General features: G+C 45.4%; 2 protein-coding genes across 4 annotated transcripts in view; one reads left to right on the top strand and one right to left on the bottom strand.

The window, feature by feature from the left end:
• Nucleotides 1–2,435: 2,435 nt before the first annotated feature.
• On the bottom strand, nucleotides 2,436–4,027 carry GPR27 (G protein-coupled receptor 27). The gene has a single exon (XM_060202875.1). The coding sequence runs from the start codon at nucleotides 3,663–3,665 to the stop codon at nucleotides 2,532–2,534; it is 1,134 nt and encodes a 377-aa protein (XP_060058858.1). The 5' UTR covers nucleotides 3,666–4,027; the 3' UTR covers nucleotides 2,436–2,531.
• EIF4E3 (eukaryotic translation initiation factor 4E family member 3) overlaps nucleotides 3,754–15,646 on the top strand; it is a 406,830-nt gene continuing 394,937 nt past the window's right edge. For all 3 annotated transcript variants that reach the window (XM_060202876.1, XM_060202877.1, XM_060202878.1), the window contains exon 1: nucleotides 3,754–4,237. In XM_060202876.1, coding sequence (XP_060058859.1) covers nucleotides 3,882–4,237 — 356 coding nt within the window. In that variant the 5' untranslated portion in view covers nucleotides 3,754–3,881. The remainder of the gene's footprint in view (nucleotides 4,238–15,646) is intronic.

Below are 15,646 nucleotides of genomic sequence, written 5' to 3' on the forward strand. Positions count from 1 at the left end.
TTTGTTAAAAGTGACCTTTTCTGGGTCCTTCACCAGTCCCTACTAAAGACGTCTGAACCCTGCCATCCGTTAAGGTAAGTAATATTGATGATAAAATTAGAGACTTGTGAATTCTCCTATGAAGATATTTAGGGAGTTAAGGGCATTACCATGTAGTGGTTGTCTGTGTGCAGTGGAGCTGGTAATCCAGTGATGGAGCTGTGCTGGGTCCCCCTAGAGGGCTGATTCCTGTGCCACCAAGTGCTAAATGTCCCATGTGTCACATAAGCTGAATGGCTTTAATTTTTGAACTTGCATCAGTTGAGTGTGTGGTGGTTAGATGAGATTTGCTTCCTGAGACCTCTCTGAACACAAGTTAGCTAAAATTTCTGATGAATGGTCTTTGTATAATTAAGGCCCACCAAGTCTTTTGACCTGGGGAGTTGAAATGTGTAATAGCTACACTCACATTTCAAATATGTGACTAACTGCACAGGATGATGAACTTCTACATACAGAAGGCAATAATGCTGAATATCTACCAGTGATAAGTTAAAATGGCCTCAGTTTCCTTTTTCTTTTTTTAAAGTTTTTTTTTTTTTTTTAATTATCTTTACTTGTTGGGTAGAGACAGTCAGAAATCAAAAGGGAAGGGAGTAGAGGCAGAAACAGAGAGACACCTGCAGCCCTGTTTTCACCACCCGTGAAGCTTTCCTCCTGCAGGTAGGGACCCCCGGGGGCTTGAACCTGGGTCCTTGTGCACTGCTCGTTCAGGTGTGCCACCACCCAGCCCTGATCTAATATTTATATTATGCTGCACTGTTTCATTTCAGTACAGTGCCTATAACCACTTTAATTACTTTGTTTAAAAACCCTCTTGTTTTCTATGCAGCTATACATGGTTTGAAGCAGTATATATGTGCCCACTGCTTCCCCACTTTAAAGAGAAGATTTGCTGAATTGTATTGCATTTTATGTTGACAAGCTTCCAAAATGACTTGGATAGGACAGTCACAACTGTGAAACCTGGAACTAAGCAACATGCACTAGAGGGTAAGAGAATATGAATGATAGACACTTAGATGTGTGCTACAGCCACTCAGAGCCTCAAGCAACAAGAAGTTAAAAAGAGAAGTGCTCCAGAGTGAAAATACTGGTATATTTATATAATGCAAAGAGAAATACAGATATAAACCCTCAAAACAGAAAGTACATTAATAAAAATGTAGCATTATAAGCAAAAAGTATTATACAGTACTTGCAGAATTTAGTCTTTCAGTTTACGGTTGCAATGTGTCTAACAAATAAACATTACTTAAAATGATCGTTCTCATTATTAATGTAAAATGACTATCAGTAGAACAGCACAGTTTAACCTAGCAAACATCATAAGGAAATGCCTTATTATATCCCATTCATTTATATCATAAACAAAAGAACACTTTTCAAAGTGAAATTGGCTTCGTAAAACAGAATAATAAAACTGTTGGGCTTCTCAAAGCACAAACTGTTTCCATAAAGTCATGAAAATTTTTATTGGCAAAAAAAACCTCCTAAACGATTGTATCTAATACTTGACTTCATCAGAGCCCTTCCAGTTCCTGAACCACAATCAATACATACAAAAGCATGCATTACTGTATTTTTCTCCACACCATTACGAACCAAAAACACTTTTTACTCTTAAAAGTTGTACAGAAATGTTTCCAGTTGAGGTTGGTATAATACAGAGAGCAGTCATCACTGATGTGTATTTTCTGCTAGTATAAAATAACACAGGAAACAAGTCTTGTTACTGCTGACAAAAGAAAAAGGACAGATCTTGCTATTAATACTTACTCCTGTTCTGAAATCCATGAACAACACCTGCACAAAGTGCTCAACATTTTCAAAGCACAACTGACCCCCAGGGCACGCCTGCAATTCAGGTGGAAATGAAGATGATTCCCACCCCCACTGGATCCCACCCCACCCCACCCGACCCCACCCCAAACCCAAGTCTCCTGTTTTGCAACAGAAAACCCTCAGGAAATGCAACCTGTGAAGTCTCCTTTAGGGCTCCTCTTCTGCACCGCAAAATGTAATGACACCTGAGGTTGTCAAAAATAGCTTCTGTAGAAAACTGGCCATGGTCTTTAAGAAAACGCTGCAGGAAGAAAATTAGGTTAGGCTTTATGGGGAGGTTGGGGGGGGGGGCAGCAAGATGGGGGACAGAAAGAGAGAGAGAGAGAAAGAGAGAGGAGTAATACCACGTGGAATAAAAGACATCAGTGCCAGCACACAGACTCCAGGGGGCCTATTGTCAAGGATGAAAACAGACTGAGGAGCTGCAAAATGCGTGCAACTGGGATACAGGACTCGAACACCCGAATCCCACCCTCCTGGAACCAAAGGACTCTGTACAGTCCAAGGGCTCGTCCATTTGGAGAGTCACTTTGAAGGCAGCTTAGAAAATAAACAAACCAAAAAAAAAAGGGGGGTGGGTGGCTAGAAAAGGTGGGGGAATGACGTCCCTGTCCAGAGCAAAGGGCGAGGGGCGAGAAGAGCCCCCCTCACACGCCAATGCCTTTCAAGTCGCAGGGCAGGGCGGCCTGGGTGGCCTGGGGGCTCTGGCGGCAGGGGAACTGAGCCCTGAAGCAGTCCCGCAGCTCCCGGTTGAAGAGGAAGCACACGACGGGGTTGATGCCGGCCTGCGCGAAGGTCAGCCACACCGAGGCCGTCAGGTAGGCCTGGGGGACGGCGCCGGGCCGCACCAGCACGCGCAGGTAGCTGGCCACCACGTAGGGCCCCCAGAGCAGCAGGAAGAGCAGCGTGACGGCGTAGAACATCTTGCACAGCCGCTTCTCCGTCTTGAACTCCTCGAGCACCAGGAGGCGGCGCGCGCCGCGCCCCGGGCCCGCCGGCCGGATACCCACGAGCGCGGGCGGCGTGGGCCCGCGGCCGAAGCCCGCCGTCCAGTTGGCGGCCGCCTGGCCGGTGGCGCCGGGCCCGTGGAAGGTCCAGTCGTGGCTGACGGCCGGCACGAGGCGCGCGGGCCGCATCTTGCGGCGGTCGTGGATGAAGAAGAGCAGGCGGAGGTAGACGAGGTGCGTGGCGCCCACCACCACGGCGAGCAGCAGCAGGAAGCCCAGCGCCCCCGGCGCGCCGTCGGGCCGCTGCTCCAGGGCGCACGGCGCGTCCTCGTCCTCGCCGCCGCCGCCGCCGTCCAGCACGGGCGGGAAGGCCGCCGCCAGCGCCAGCGCCCAGGCGGCGCACACCAGCATGGCGGCGCACGGCCAGCCGGCCAGGCGCTCGGCGTAGAAGCGGTGGTGCGCGATGGCCAGGTAGCGGGTGACGCCCACGCCGAGCAGCAGGAAGGCGGCGTGGAAGCAGAAGAGCGCGGCCAGGAAGGCGAGCAGCTTGCAGCCCAGCGCGCCGGGGGGCGCCCCCGCCGCGGCCGCCGCGCGCCGCGCCGCCAACATGACGGCCGGGAGGCAGGCGAGCGCGCGCAGCCCGTCGGCCAGGCACAGGTCGAGCAGCAGGTAGTACGGGGCGCGGTGCAGGCTGCGCTCCCTCACGATGAGCAGCGCGAACAGCACGTTGCCGGCCAGGCTCACGCACAGCAGCAGGCTGAGCGTGGCCAGCTTGAGGCCCAGCGCGGCCGCCTCGCCGCCGCCAACGCCGCCTGGCTCGCTGGCGTTCGCCATCGCGGCCTCCTCAGGCCGCGCGCTCCGCTCCCGGGCCGCCCGGGCCTCGCCGCTCCGCAGGCCGCGCCCGCCCGCCCGCCCGCCCGGGCTCCGTCGCCGGCGCCGCGCGGGCCTGGGGCGAGCTCCCGAGCCGGCGGCGCTCAGCCCGCGCCCTGCTGGCCCCTCCTCGGCTCCCCCAGCCGCCGCCGCCGCCGCGCCGCCGCCGCCATCTCAGGAATGGTGCGCGCAGGAGGTGACGGCCACTCCCTGCGCCCCGGGCGCCGCGGGCATCACTGCGGACAGGGCCCCGGCGCCGCCCGCAGCCCCCCGCGTGCTGCTCCTCGCGCGCCGCTCTCCTCCACCTCCTCCTCCAACGCCGCCGCCGCCGCCGCCGCCGCGCCCCCTCCCCTCCGCCAGAGCGCGCTGCGTGGCCGCCGCCAGTCCCGCCGAGGCATCCCGCGCCGCCCGGGCCCGGCCGGGCTGGGGGCGCCGCCGCCGCCGCCGCCGCCGCAGGGCCGAGAGGGACGCGCCGGGAGGGAGGCAGGCAGGGCTCCCCGGGACGCAAGGTGGCGACAAGGCGCGTTGGGCCCCAGGTAAAGGGGGCCGGGCGGCGGCGTCCAGCGCCCCTGCTGGGGTCACTGCGGCTGCGGGCGCGGGGAGGCCTGGGGGTGCGGGGCGGCGGTGAAGGGGGTGGGGCGGGGGGCAGCAGGAATATCGGGGAGGGGCGGAGGGTGAGTCTTCTGCCAGAAAGCTGATGATAATGAACGGGGAGCACCAGCGGCATCTCCAGCATGTCAGCGCTCACCCGCACGGGGAGCCCGGGTGGGCGGCCGCGTTCCGGGGTGCGGCGCGCTCTCCACCACCCGGCACCCCAGCGCCCCAGCACCCTGCCCTCTCCCCCCTCCGCGTTGCTGGACCTGCAAAGTTGGTTCAGTTCTTCACCCCGCTCTGCACCCGAGTCGGTAGCCGGCACTGGGAGGATCAGGGAGTTTGGGCCCGTAAGTGGGGGCGGGGGGGGGAGGCTTTGAATTTCACTCTGATTTCCAGGGCTGGACTCTTTAGCCACTTCTGTCTGTGTTCTCCGTGGTTCCAGGGAAAAGAAAAAGAAATTCAGCATTTTCCCCTGTGAGTTGGCAGGTGCACCTCCACGCCACCTTTCTCCCGGGATAACTATTTTTTTTGAGGGGTGGGGTGGGGTGGGGTTGGGGGAAGGTTAGTCCCATCTCTGGGATCCTCAAAAACACCAGGTTTGCTCAGGCGCCCTTCCTGCTGTCTGGACCAACCCTACCCGCCCTCTCGGCCATGCATCGGACCCTTCTCTGTCCTACTCCATTCCTGCTCATCCATTCATCCATTTCCTTCTTAGTATTTACATTCTGTCATCACGCACTTTTTTATAGCTCAGCTTTCCAACTAGGCTAAACTGCATGAAGACAGGAGACATCTCACATCGTGGTGTTTTGTTTGTTTGTTTGTTTGTTTGGTGCCTGCCATGGCCCCAATTCATAGCTTGGTAAAGCCGAACTAAGGAATAGGTGCACTCATTCCCCCACCCCCTTTCTATGCAGAACAGTATCTGTTGCCTACCTACTCCATGCACTTCCATGGGTATTTCTAGGGCAAAACGCAAATTATAGAAGATTATCTGGGGCCCTAAGCTGTGGTGCAAGGTTAAAGCACACAAGATACCATGCGTGAGGATCCAGGTTCAAGCTCCGGTTCCCTACCTGCAAGGGAGAAGCTCCACCAGCAGTGGAACAGGCTGCAAGTGTCGCTTTCTCATTTCCCCCTCTCTCATTCTATCTCTCTCTCTCTCTCCCTAGTTCTTTCTTTCTTTCTTTCTTTCTTTCTTTCTTTCTTTCTTTCTTTCTTTCTTTCTTTCTTTCTTTTTAACCAGAGCACTGTTCAGCTCTGGCTTATGGTGGTGCGGGGGATTGAACCTGGGACTTTGGAGCCTCAGGCATGAGAGTCTGTTTGCATAACCATTATGCTATCTGCCCTCTGCCCCCCCCCCCTTTTTTTAGCAGAGCCCTGATCAACTCTGGTTTATGATAGTGCAGGCGATTGAACTGGGACTTGAGAGCCTCAGACATGAGAATCTCTTTGCATAACTATTATGTTGTCTACCCCCCACCCCATCTCTGTCTCTATCTTGATGAAAGAAAAAAGTGGTCACCAAGAACAGTCAACTTGTCATGCAGGCACTGAGCTTCAGTGACAACCCTAATGGCAAAAAATAAAGTAAAGTAAAATCAGACTAAAGAGTCTAATATTTAGTCTGTGGGCAGTAAGAAGCCCTTGGAAGTTATTGAGGACATGCTTTAGAACTTGGCTGCAGGAAGACATTAAAAAAAACTTTTTTAAATCTTTATTTATTTATTGGATAGAGACAGCCAGATATTGAGAGGAAGAGGGGAGATAGAGAGGGAGAGCGACACCTGCAGCCCTGCTTCACCACTCATGAAGCTTCCCCCCTGCAGGTGGGGACTGGGGACTTGAACCTGGGTCCTTACGCATTGTAACACGTGCACTTAACCGGGTGTGCCACCACCCAGCCCCAGGAAGACATTTTGGTAGTAGTGTTGAAGAAGCATGCCAGACCAGAGTCTGTCAAGAACCTCAGATTTTAACGTGCCCAGAAATCATGCTAAAACAGCCATCATGCAGACTAATGTTATAATGCAGATTCTGATTCACTTGGTCTGAGATATCACTGAGCATGCCATGTTCCTGACAGGTTCCTGTGTCTCACTAGTGCTGCTCATCTGAACACCATGCTTGCTTTATTTTGCTTTTCAGATGGAGTGTCAGGGTAGAGGTGGGGAACATCTGGCCCATGAGCTGTGGATGGATGATCGGTGAAACCATTCAGTCTGAACTCACTGTTGAAACCAGACCATTTTTCATAACAATATTAAGTGCTTTTTAAAATTTAATTTAATTTTAGATTTATTTTTAAAAATTTTTTATTGTCACCAGGGTTATTGTGGGGCTTGGTACCTACATAACAAATCCACTGCTTTTAGGGTGGGAGAGACAGCATAATGTTTATACAAACAGATTCTTATGCCTGAGGCTCCAGCGTCTCAGGTTCAGTCCCCCATACTACCATAAACCAGAGCTGAGCAGTGCTCTGGTAAAAACTGAAAAAGAAAAAAAAAACCCATGTGTTACTTCACTTACTCAGTATAAGGACCATATGTAGTAGGAACTTTTATAGTCTTCATAGTTACTGAAAACAAAAACTACTGATGTTCATATTCCCAGAATTCTGACTCCTTCAGAAAGGGAAGGATTTTTAAAGCCATGTGGTCAACACTTTCATTTTATAAACAGAATCATTAATGGCTCAATGGGAAGTAGAATCCAGATCTACTCGCTCCAAGGTCAGAACCCTTTTCACTTAGTTGAATCATATGATTTTTTTTTCCCCTAATGAACACACAACATTGTACAAGTCATTTTCTTCTTAGAATCTCAAGTACCCCCTTTTAGACAATGGGAATTGTCTGGATGTTGGCCCAGATGATTTCTGAGGTTCGTGGCCTCTGACATTCAGTTTGTATTTGAGAAAGTGACAGATAAGTGGTTTTAAAATCCCAAATGGGAGAGATGTGTTCGTCAGAATAAGACACAAACGCAGCATTCGCCTTTGATCATTTAAATTTCTCTGTTTCCTACTTCTCTCCGGCTCAGTACTCTTCTCTTTGAGCTCTGAGGTTTGTTTAGTCATTTGCCTACGATCAATAGCATAAGCAGCAATAGAAAATATATTGAAATATATAAATATATAAAAATCATGACTCACACAGCATTTATATGTCTGCTTCTTTCATTCACAGCATTTGTTTATTGGATTAATACTTAAGGAAAAACTTAACATTTCACTGCCAGAGTCCGCATATTTTTCTTTTATTGTTTCGAGGAAGCATCAGACAATTTAAAGTCATTTCTCAGACTCCAAGTGGAGTGCCTGTATCTCAGAGCAAAAGAACTCTATAAGGTTTTTCCTTGTAAGAAAAGTTTACATTTTGCTTCTGAACAGAGTCTTCCTTTTTACACATAAGTAGAGGAGGTGGGATCTTCCCTTCAAGTCAGCTATGTCCTGTCTTTGCTGTACCAAAAAAAAAAAAAAAAAAAAAAAAAGAGGAGCGAACAGAAATAGAAACTCAAGTTGTCCAAAGACATACTTGGATAAATACAGTCAAGGTCACGGGTTCCAGTTTGGTCTGTGTCTCCAGTCCAGCTTCAGAGTCCTGACTCCACTCCATTAGATGAAATTCACTTACACAGTGTATCACAAGGCCTGCATGCAGGTACTGTGTAACAAATGGTAATTCCAGCCATCCCACTGTAAATGCTTTGACTAATGACGCTTGATTGACTTTATTCCCCACCACAACTTAGCCCAGCAGGCTGTCCTGTAGACCGAGCCTTCTCAAAACCAAGTGTGGAAGAAATGTAATTGCTACCTGGAATTCTAATTTCTGTCTCTAAGTTGTCAATATAGCTTGCTTGTTGGGAAGAAAAATAAATGTAAGCTCAGTTATCGCCTCCTGGGACTTCATTGAGGACCAGACTTCTTTGGGGACGTGCTGGAATTTCATGACAGTGCCCAGATTGAACGGCGTGTTGTGATCATAGATAGATAGTGTGTGCCTCTGTGTTTGGGCAAGTAACCCCATTGATGTTGGATCAGTTGTCATATCACTCCAGTCCTTACAAAAAGCCACTGTGGTTTGGTGACTTTTTTTTTTTTCTCCCCAAATCATTTTATTGGTTGGCTGGGTCGAGGGGGAGGACAAGGAGGATTATGGTCTACAGTATGTTCTTAACACTTGGGTACAATTTCTCATCGCCCCATGATAATGTGTGTGTAAAACACTTACACTCTTAGCTTAGGTCCTTTTTTCTTTAAACCATCATTGTGCATCAGGACCCAGCACCCTCTCCACCCACTCCCATCCCCTCCTTCCCAGAGTCTTTTGCTTTGGTGCAATCCACCAGCCCCAGACCAAGTTCCACCTTGGCGTTTGCTCTTTGTTTGCTTGTGTCTTCAGTTCTGTCCATAAGAGAGATCACACAGTATCTGTCCTTTTTTTTTTTTGTCTTATCTCACTTACCATGATTCCTTCAAGCTCTAAGACAAGGCAAAGGAAATAGCTTCGTTTGTAACTGCTGAGTAATATTCTGCTGTGTAAATATGCCATAACTGACTTGGTGACTCTTACCTACCTCATGCCAGACTTGAGCTGTAAGAATCTGGTCAGAGGATGTGTATATTAAATGCTTCTGCCGTCATTCCTCTTGGAGGGTGTCTGGAAAACTGGGTGCAGCTCTTCTCTTGATCCACGTCCTCCTCCTTTTTCCTGCACTCTGCCTTTATCTCTGGGGACTCCCTATCTACTGAAGCTGTGGGGAAGCCAGTTCTTCCTTATTCTAGACAGTATAATTGCTCAGTTCCCGTGGGGCTCTGTGGCCCCAGAATTTAATTATTTGGAAAAGTAAAAATGACTTTGCCATCACTGTCTCCTTGCCAGTAGAGTCTAGAGCCTGCTAACTCTCTTAACATTAAAAACATCATAAAGGGGGAAAATAGACAAAGGAGAGTTATCATATTCAGAATACCTTTTTTATTATTTTTAGTTATCTATTGGATAGAGGTAGCCAGAAATCTAGAGGGATGAGAGTGATAGAGAGGAAGAGAGACAGAAGACACCTGAAACACTGCCTCACCACTTGCAGAGCTTTCTCCCTGCAGGTGGGGGCCAGGGGCTCGAACTGGGGTCCTTGCGTATTGTAACATGTGCACTCAAACAGGTGTGCCACCACCCAGCCCCTCAAAATACTCTTCATGTTTCATTTGTTGAATGAAAAACTGGGAATCTTCAATATATGGCCAGTGTATTGTCATACTTCATATAAGTGAAATATTGATTAATGAACTCTAGCAATTTTTTCTTCGTGTTAAAGAGTGAAGCTAAACACTGGCTTCAAAAGGATTCCTAAATCTAGAAATAGTAGCTAGAATTGTAAAACTATTGAGACACAAGATTCGAATTTATGTGTTTATTTAGTGTATGTGTCATCACCATCCAGGACTGATTTGCTCAGATAAAGAGACAACAATAGGAGGCCAGGTGGTGGTGTACCTAGTTGAGCACACATGTTGTCATGCACAAGGATCTGGGTTCAAGCCCCCAACCCCCACCTGCAGGGGGAAACTTAATGAGTGGTGAAGCAGTGCTGCAGGTCTCTCTCTGGCTCCTTCTCTATCCTCCTTCCCCTTTCTTATTTCTCTCTTGTTCTATCAAATATAATAAAGTAAGTTTTATATTTATTTTTAAAAGAGACAGATCTTGGAGAGAGAGAAGGAGGGAGAGAGAGAGAGAGAGAGAGAGAGAGAACAGCATCAGTTTTTTCCCATGTCAGGACTTTAGGCTTGCTTGTACACATGGCAAAGAAGTCACCCTCCCAGTGAACTGTGTGCAGGTTCAAGCCCCTGGTCCCCACCTGTAGAGGGAAAGCTTCACAAGTGGTGAAGCAGGGCTGTAGGTGTCTCTCTACCTCCTCCTCCCCTCTCAGTTTCTGTCTCTATCCAGTAGGTAGGTAGGTAGATAGATAGATAGATAGATAGATAGACAGACACAGATCAAAACCAGAATGAGATTTCATCCCACACAGACTAGGATGATTATTATCAAAAAGGAAGAAAACAGCAGATGTTGTGCAGAGAACGTAGAACTCTCATACAAAGCTGATGGAAATGTAAGGTGATGCTGTTTTTGGAAAACAGTTTCATAGTCCTAAAAAATTTTTTTGGACATATTCTTACCTAAGCTCCAGCAATTCTACTCCTAGAAGTATACTCAAAGATAATGAAAACATGTCCACACAAAAACTTATACACAATGTTCATAGCGGCATTTTTCAATATAACAAAAAAGAGGAAACAATTCAATAGGTGTATTTTAAAAAGAGATGTCTATGCAATGGACTATCATTCACTTGAAAAAAAAAAATAAAAGAGTTGGAGTACTGATCCGTGCTACCACCTGGAAAAGCCCTGAAGACATTATACTAAGTTAAAGAAGTTAAGCACAAAGGCCACATAGTATATAACTCCATTTACATGAACACACAGAATAGGCAAAATTTATAAAGACAAAGTAGACGAGACATTTCAAAGGGCCAGGGATAGAGGAGACTATAAGCTAACCTCCAATGAATGCTGGTTTGTCTGTGGAAAGAAAAAATGTTCTAAAGTCAGTACTATACGAGGTAGCAGGTTCAATCCCCAGCTCCACCATAAACCAGAGCTAAGCAGTGTTCTGGTATCTATCTCTCATTAAATTAAAATAGATAAATCTTTTTCAGAATTGGGTAGAAGTGGTAGCTGCTGACCTTTGAATGTCCTATGAAATGACTACATTGAAATATATATAACTTAACTCACTTGTGTGAGTGCTAGGAGTATCCTTCTAAGGACTGGAAAGGAACTTTCTAGGGTTTTTAAAAAATATTTATTCCCTTTTTTTGCTTTTGCTGTTCCTGTTGTAGTTGTTATTGATGTCGTTGTTGGATAGAACAGAGAGAAATGGAGAGAGAAGGGGAAGACAGAGGGGGAGAGAAAGACCTGCTTCACTGCTTGTGAAGCGACTCCCCCTGCAGATGGGGAGCCAGGGGCTCGAACCAGGATCCTTACGCGGGTCCTTGTGCTTTGTGCCACCTGCTCTTAACCCACTGTACTACCGCCCAACTCCCCTTTCTAGGGTTTTTTCTTGTTGTTTGGTTGATTGGTTTGATTGAGTGAGTGCAGGCCTTTAGGATGTGAGTGTCTTCACTCTGGTGTGGATACAGAAACCCATCTTCCTTTGTTTTACTGTGAAATGAACTTTAAGAGGAGGGATCAAGAAACATTCAGTAACTTTTTAAGTCACAATATCTATTCACTCAAAAAAAAAAAAAAAAAAAGAAAGAAAGAAGAAAAGAAAAGCTATCAGCTTTAGATCCAGTAATGCACCAGAGTATTTTGCATACATTATCTAATTTACTCCTACGAAGTCCTTTTTACAGATGAAGAACTTTGAGTGTTATGCTAATTAGAGCAGTTAATTATAGTCACATATGCGCATATGCTATGGCCACACAGCACAAAGTGGCAAAGCTAGGTTACAATCTAGCCTGGCCTGATAACCTGAATTATTAATAAAAAAATGTAAATAAGGGTGTTGACTAATAAATTATTGGGACACACTTTAGTCACCTGAAAATGAACACTTCTAGTACCAAAAAGAAACAAAAATTCACACTAACATGTTATCAATATTTAAAATCTCACCGATGATGTTTCTGTGTCTATGATAAACAGGTCTAAAGAGCTATAACCATGACTCCAAGTGAAGGGGGAAGAAGCCTTTTAATGTGGCCCTTCTTTTTACTATTATATTTAGAGACTCTAAACTCCCTCTGGTGGATAAGTCCTGTTGTAAGCATGAGTTTTGCTTTTTATGGGTTCCGTATAGCTCTCAGGACAAGGGTGATACCAAAGCAAAGCAGCTGATAGCATCCAACCCAATTTTTCAGCGCTCCCCACAATTTCCAGTGCCCGGGGAAATGGTATGGCCGCTATATTTCAGAGCTGCTACTGCATACTTTTTGTTTCTCTTACCCTTAAGAGTCAAATGGGGCATTGCTAATTTTATCCTCTGTGCTGAAGAACATAGTTGTAGAGACCAAGATACAGAATTTGGAAGTCCATCTGTCTACAGTGCTCTAGACTATGAAACAGAAGCATTGGACTGTGAAGCATGAGGTCCTGAGTTTGATCCCCAGCAGCACATGTACCAGAGTGCTTTATCTACTGTGCCACTTCCCGGACCACTATCTGACAATTTTGTAAGTCAATATTAAATCATTAATAAAAGATTTAGATACCCATAGGTGTGGGGGCTATTGATCCCTTTTACATAGCTGTACAATTTTTTTTTTGCCTCCAGGGTTATTGCTGGGGCTCAGTGCCTGCACTAGTTCCCCCCCCCCCCATTGGATAGGATAGAGAGAAATCAAGAGAGGAGGGGAATACGGGGGAGAGAAAGACACCTGCAATCCTCCTTCACCTTGTGAAGCGACCTCCCTACAGGTGGGGAGCTGGGGGCTCAACCGACATCTTTGCTCAGGTCCTTGTTCTTCGTACTATGTGTACTTAACCCAGCCTGCCCCACCCCACAGCTATGCAATTTATATTAACATATCTCATTTATGATTGATATTTTGTATCATCTCATTTTTTTCCTGAACTGTATGTCTAGAAGTTTAGTTTTAGTTTTTTTGTTTTCTTTCTTAATTCTAAGGCATCACTGTATTTATATGACAAGGAGAGAGGTCAGAAAAATGTCTTAAATGGGAATGATCAAAACTATGAAGAAATAGAATACAAGGATCTGGGAGATAGCATAGATCTGTGTGCCTGAGGTTCAGAAGTCCCACAGTCAGCACATGCCAGTTTGTTTTTTCCCTTTGGATTTTAGCCCTTCCAGCATGTAAGTATGGAGCAGTACCACATTGTTTTAATTTGCAATTCCCTAATAATATTCCCGGTTGAACATCCTTTCTTATGCTTACTTATTCTCTGTATGTTTTCTTTGTTGAAATGTCTAAGTCCTGCCCATTTTAATATCAGATTATTCATTTGCTTACTGTGGAGTTTTAAGAGCTCTTTATATATCTTAAGCTGTTGGTATTCTTATTATTACCTTTAAATGCTAGACCCAAGTTTTTTTTTTAAATTTTTTTTTTTTGAGTCTTAGCATTCTAGGTTGTGCAATATGAAAAATGTTTTCTCTTTGTTTTTGGAAGTTGCTAGAGAAATTAACTTCATTTGGAAAAAAAAAAGTTCTGATCCAAAAAGAATTTCAGATTGCCTCTGAAACACAACTTTGGCCTCTGTAGATCCCTTTCCTCACAATTAGTTTATGCCCCGTGTTTCTTGTCAGTTGCCTTATTAAATCCTGAAAAATGTCTGCTCATCAAAGCATTGAGATTCTTCCTTAAGAGTCTGTGAATTAACATGGGCCTTTGCTACAATCAGTGGGGCTGGCATTAAACCTGTTAGCCAGTCACCCCACATTCCAGATAACTGCAGGGGCCTAGATCATCCTGTTAAAAAAAAAGTCACTAATGCTACTGAAGGGAAATGTGTTCTGCTGTAGATGAATGAAGTACATTATCTGACTTGCATTCTCCCACCCCTCTTCTGTGCGTCAACAGATTTATATCATGGGATCCATTTTCATTTTATGTCTTTTTATTTACGCACCAATTCTTTTGCAAGTAATTTTAATTCTCCCTTCTATGGGAGTGAGACTCTGTCTGTGTATAACTATGTAAAATAACAGGAAGTGATTGGCTTTTAATGTAGATTTAAAAGAAATTTAATGGATTTCAGCAACAACAATGTCTCCCCATTTAGAGGAGATGAACACCTAGTTAAATGAAGAACGTCATCCCCCCCCATAGTTTGAATGCATCCTGTTTCCATGACAACTTGTACTTACTAGCTGGCCTGGTAAAAGGAGTGTTTGGGTTCTTTCTTTGATAAAATGTTTGACCCAAAGCTGAAGTTCCAGCTTTCTAAAATTTCAATAATTTAATCCCCAAATGGGGGCTATTTTATTTTTCTTTTTAGCATAGGCTGCTTTTTTTTTTTTTTTAAACACACCATTTGGGGATATTACCTTCAAAAATAAAAGGAGAGGATTCAAAGGTCAAATGCTAATCAGCATAGGAAATGAAAAATTTTTTTCCCCCTCCAGGTCATAATCATTTTCTGATATCTTCCAGCTAAATTAAATAAACAGAGATGATGCAACAACTTATTAAGATGCTATTTGATTTGACAAAGAATGATTCAGTTACTCATTTCCATCTGGACATTATAATCATTAGGCTTGTTTCTTCACTGCTAATGTATATCTTGCCATTATGAGTCATTTGTGTCTTCTTACTGCTGAATTTTGTTACTTACAAGGAATGTGGTTTTATTAATGATTTTTCCCTCAGAATGTAAGCCGTCAAATTACTTACATCCTTGACTATGCTTTTGCAAAATGTGAAAAAAAACTTGTATTTTATTGATAAAATTATGTCTCATTTAAGTATAAAATATTTCAGTGAGAACAGAAAATATGACTGGTAGGTATTTGAAGACTAATAGAGAATTAAAGTTAGGCTAAATCAGAGTCTAGTTCTGAGGGATCATAAAGATTTGAAAAGATGAAACTTATCTTGCCAATAACAATAAATACTATGACACACAGTGAAAAAAAAAAACTTGCAAAGTAATCTCTGGAGTCCTGCAGTAGCTATCATATTTCGTAACAAACCTTGTATGATCAGTATGTGTCCACTTTTAGCTTCCTAGAAAAGGACACCATCTGGGCTGATGAAATAGCTCATTGGCATAGTGGGCTGCTTCGCTTTGTGTACAGCCCAGGTTTAAGCCTAGCACCCACCACATTGAAGGAAGCTTTGGTGCTGTTCCCCCCCCCCCACTCTCTCTCTCTTTCTCCATTTCTCCATTTCCATCTTAAAATACATAAAGAGAAAAGAAAAAAGACACTTTCATACTATAGAGCTAAGAGACTTAAAAAACTTGATTGTCTTTATTGCACAGAGACAGTCAGAAATCAAGAGGGAAGGGGGAGAGGGAGAGGGAGACAGAGAAACACCTGCAGTCCTGCTTCACCACTAGTGAAGCTTTCCCTCTGCAGGTAGGGGTTGAATTTAGGTCCTTGTGCATTGTTAACATGTGTACTCAACCAGGTGTGCCACTGCTCAGCCCCAGAACTAAGAGACTTTGAAGTAAACGTTAATCACATGGAACTTAACATTCTGTGTAGTCTGTGATAAGAAAAAGCCACAGAAAGGAGTAAAAAATGACAGTATCCTTCAGAATTGGGAGTATGTAATTCCTGCTGACTGTAAAAAGAAATAGATTAACT

This window comes from Erinaceus europaeus, chromosome 12 (assembly GCF_950295315.1).
Source record: "Erinaceus europaeus chromosome 12, mEriEur2.1, whole genome shotgun sequence".
Taxonomy (NCBI): domain Eukaryota; kingdom Metazoa; phylum Chordata; class Mammalia; order Eulipotyphla; family Erinaceidae; genus Erinaceus; species Erinaceus europaeus.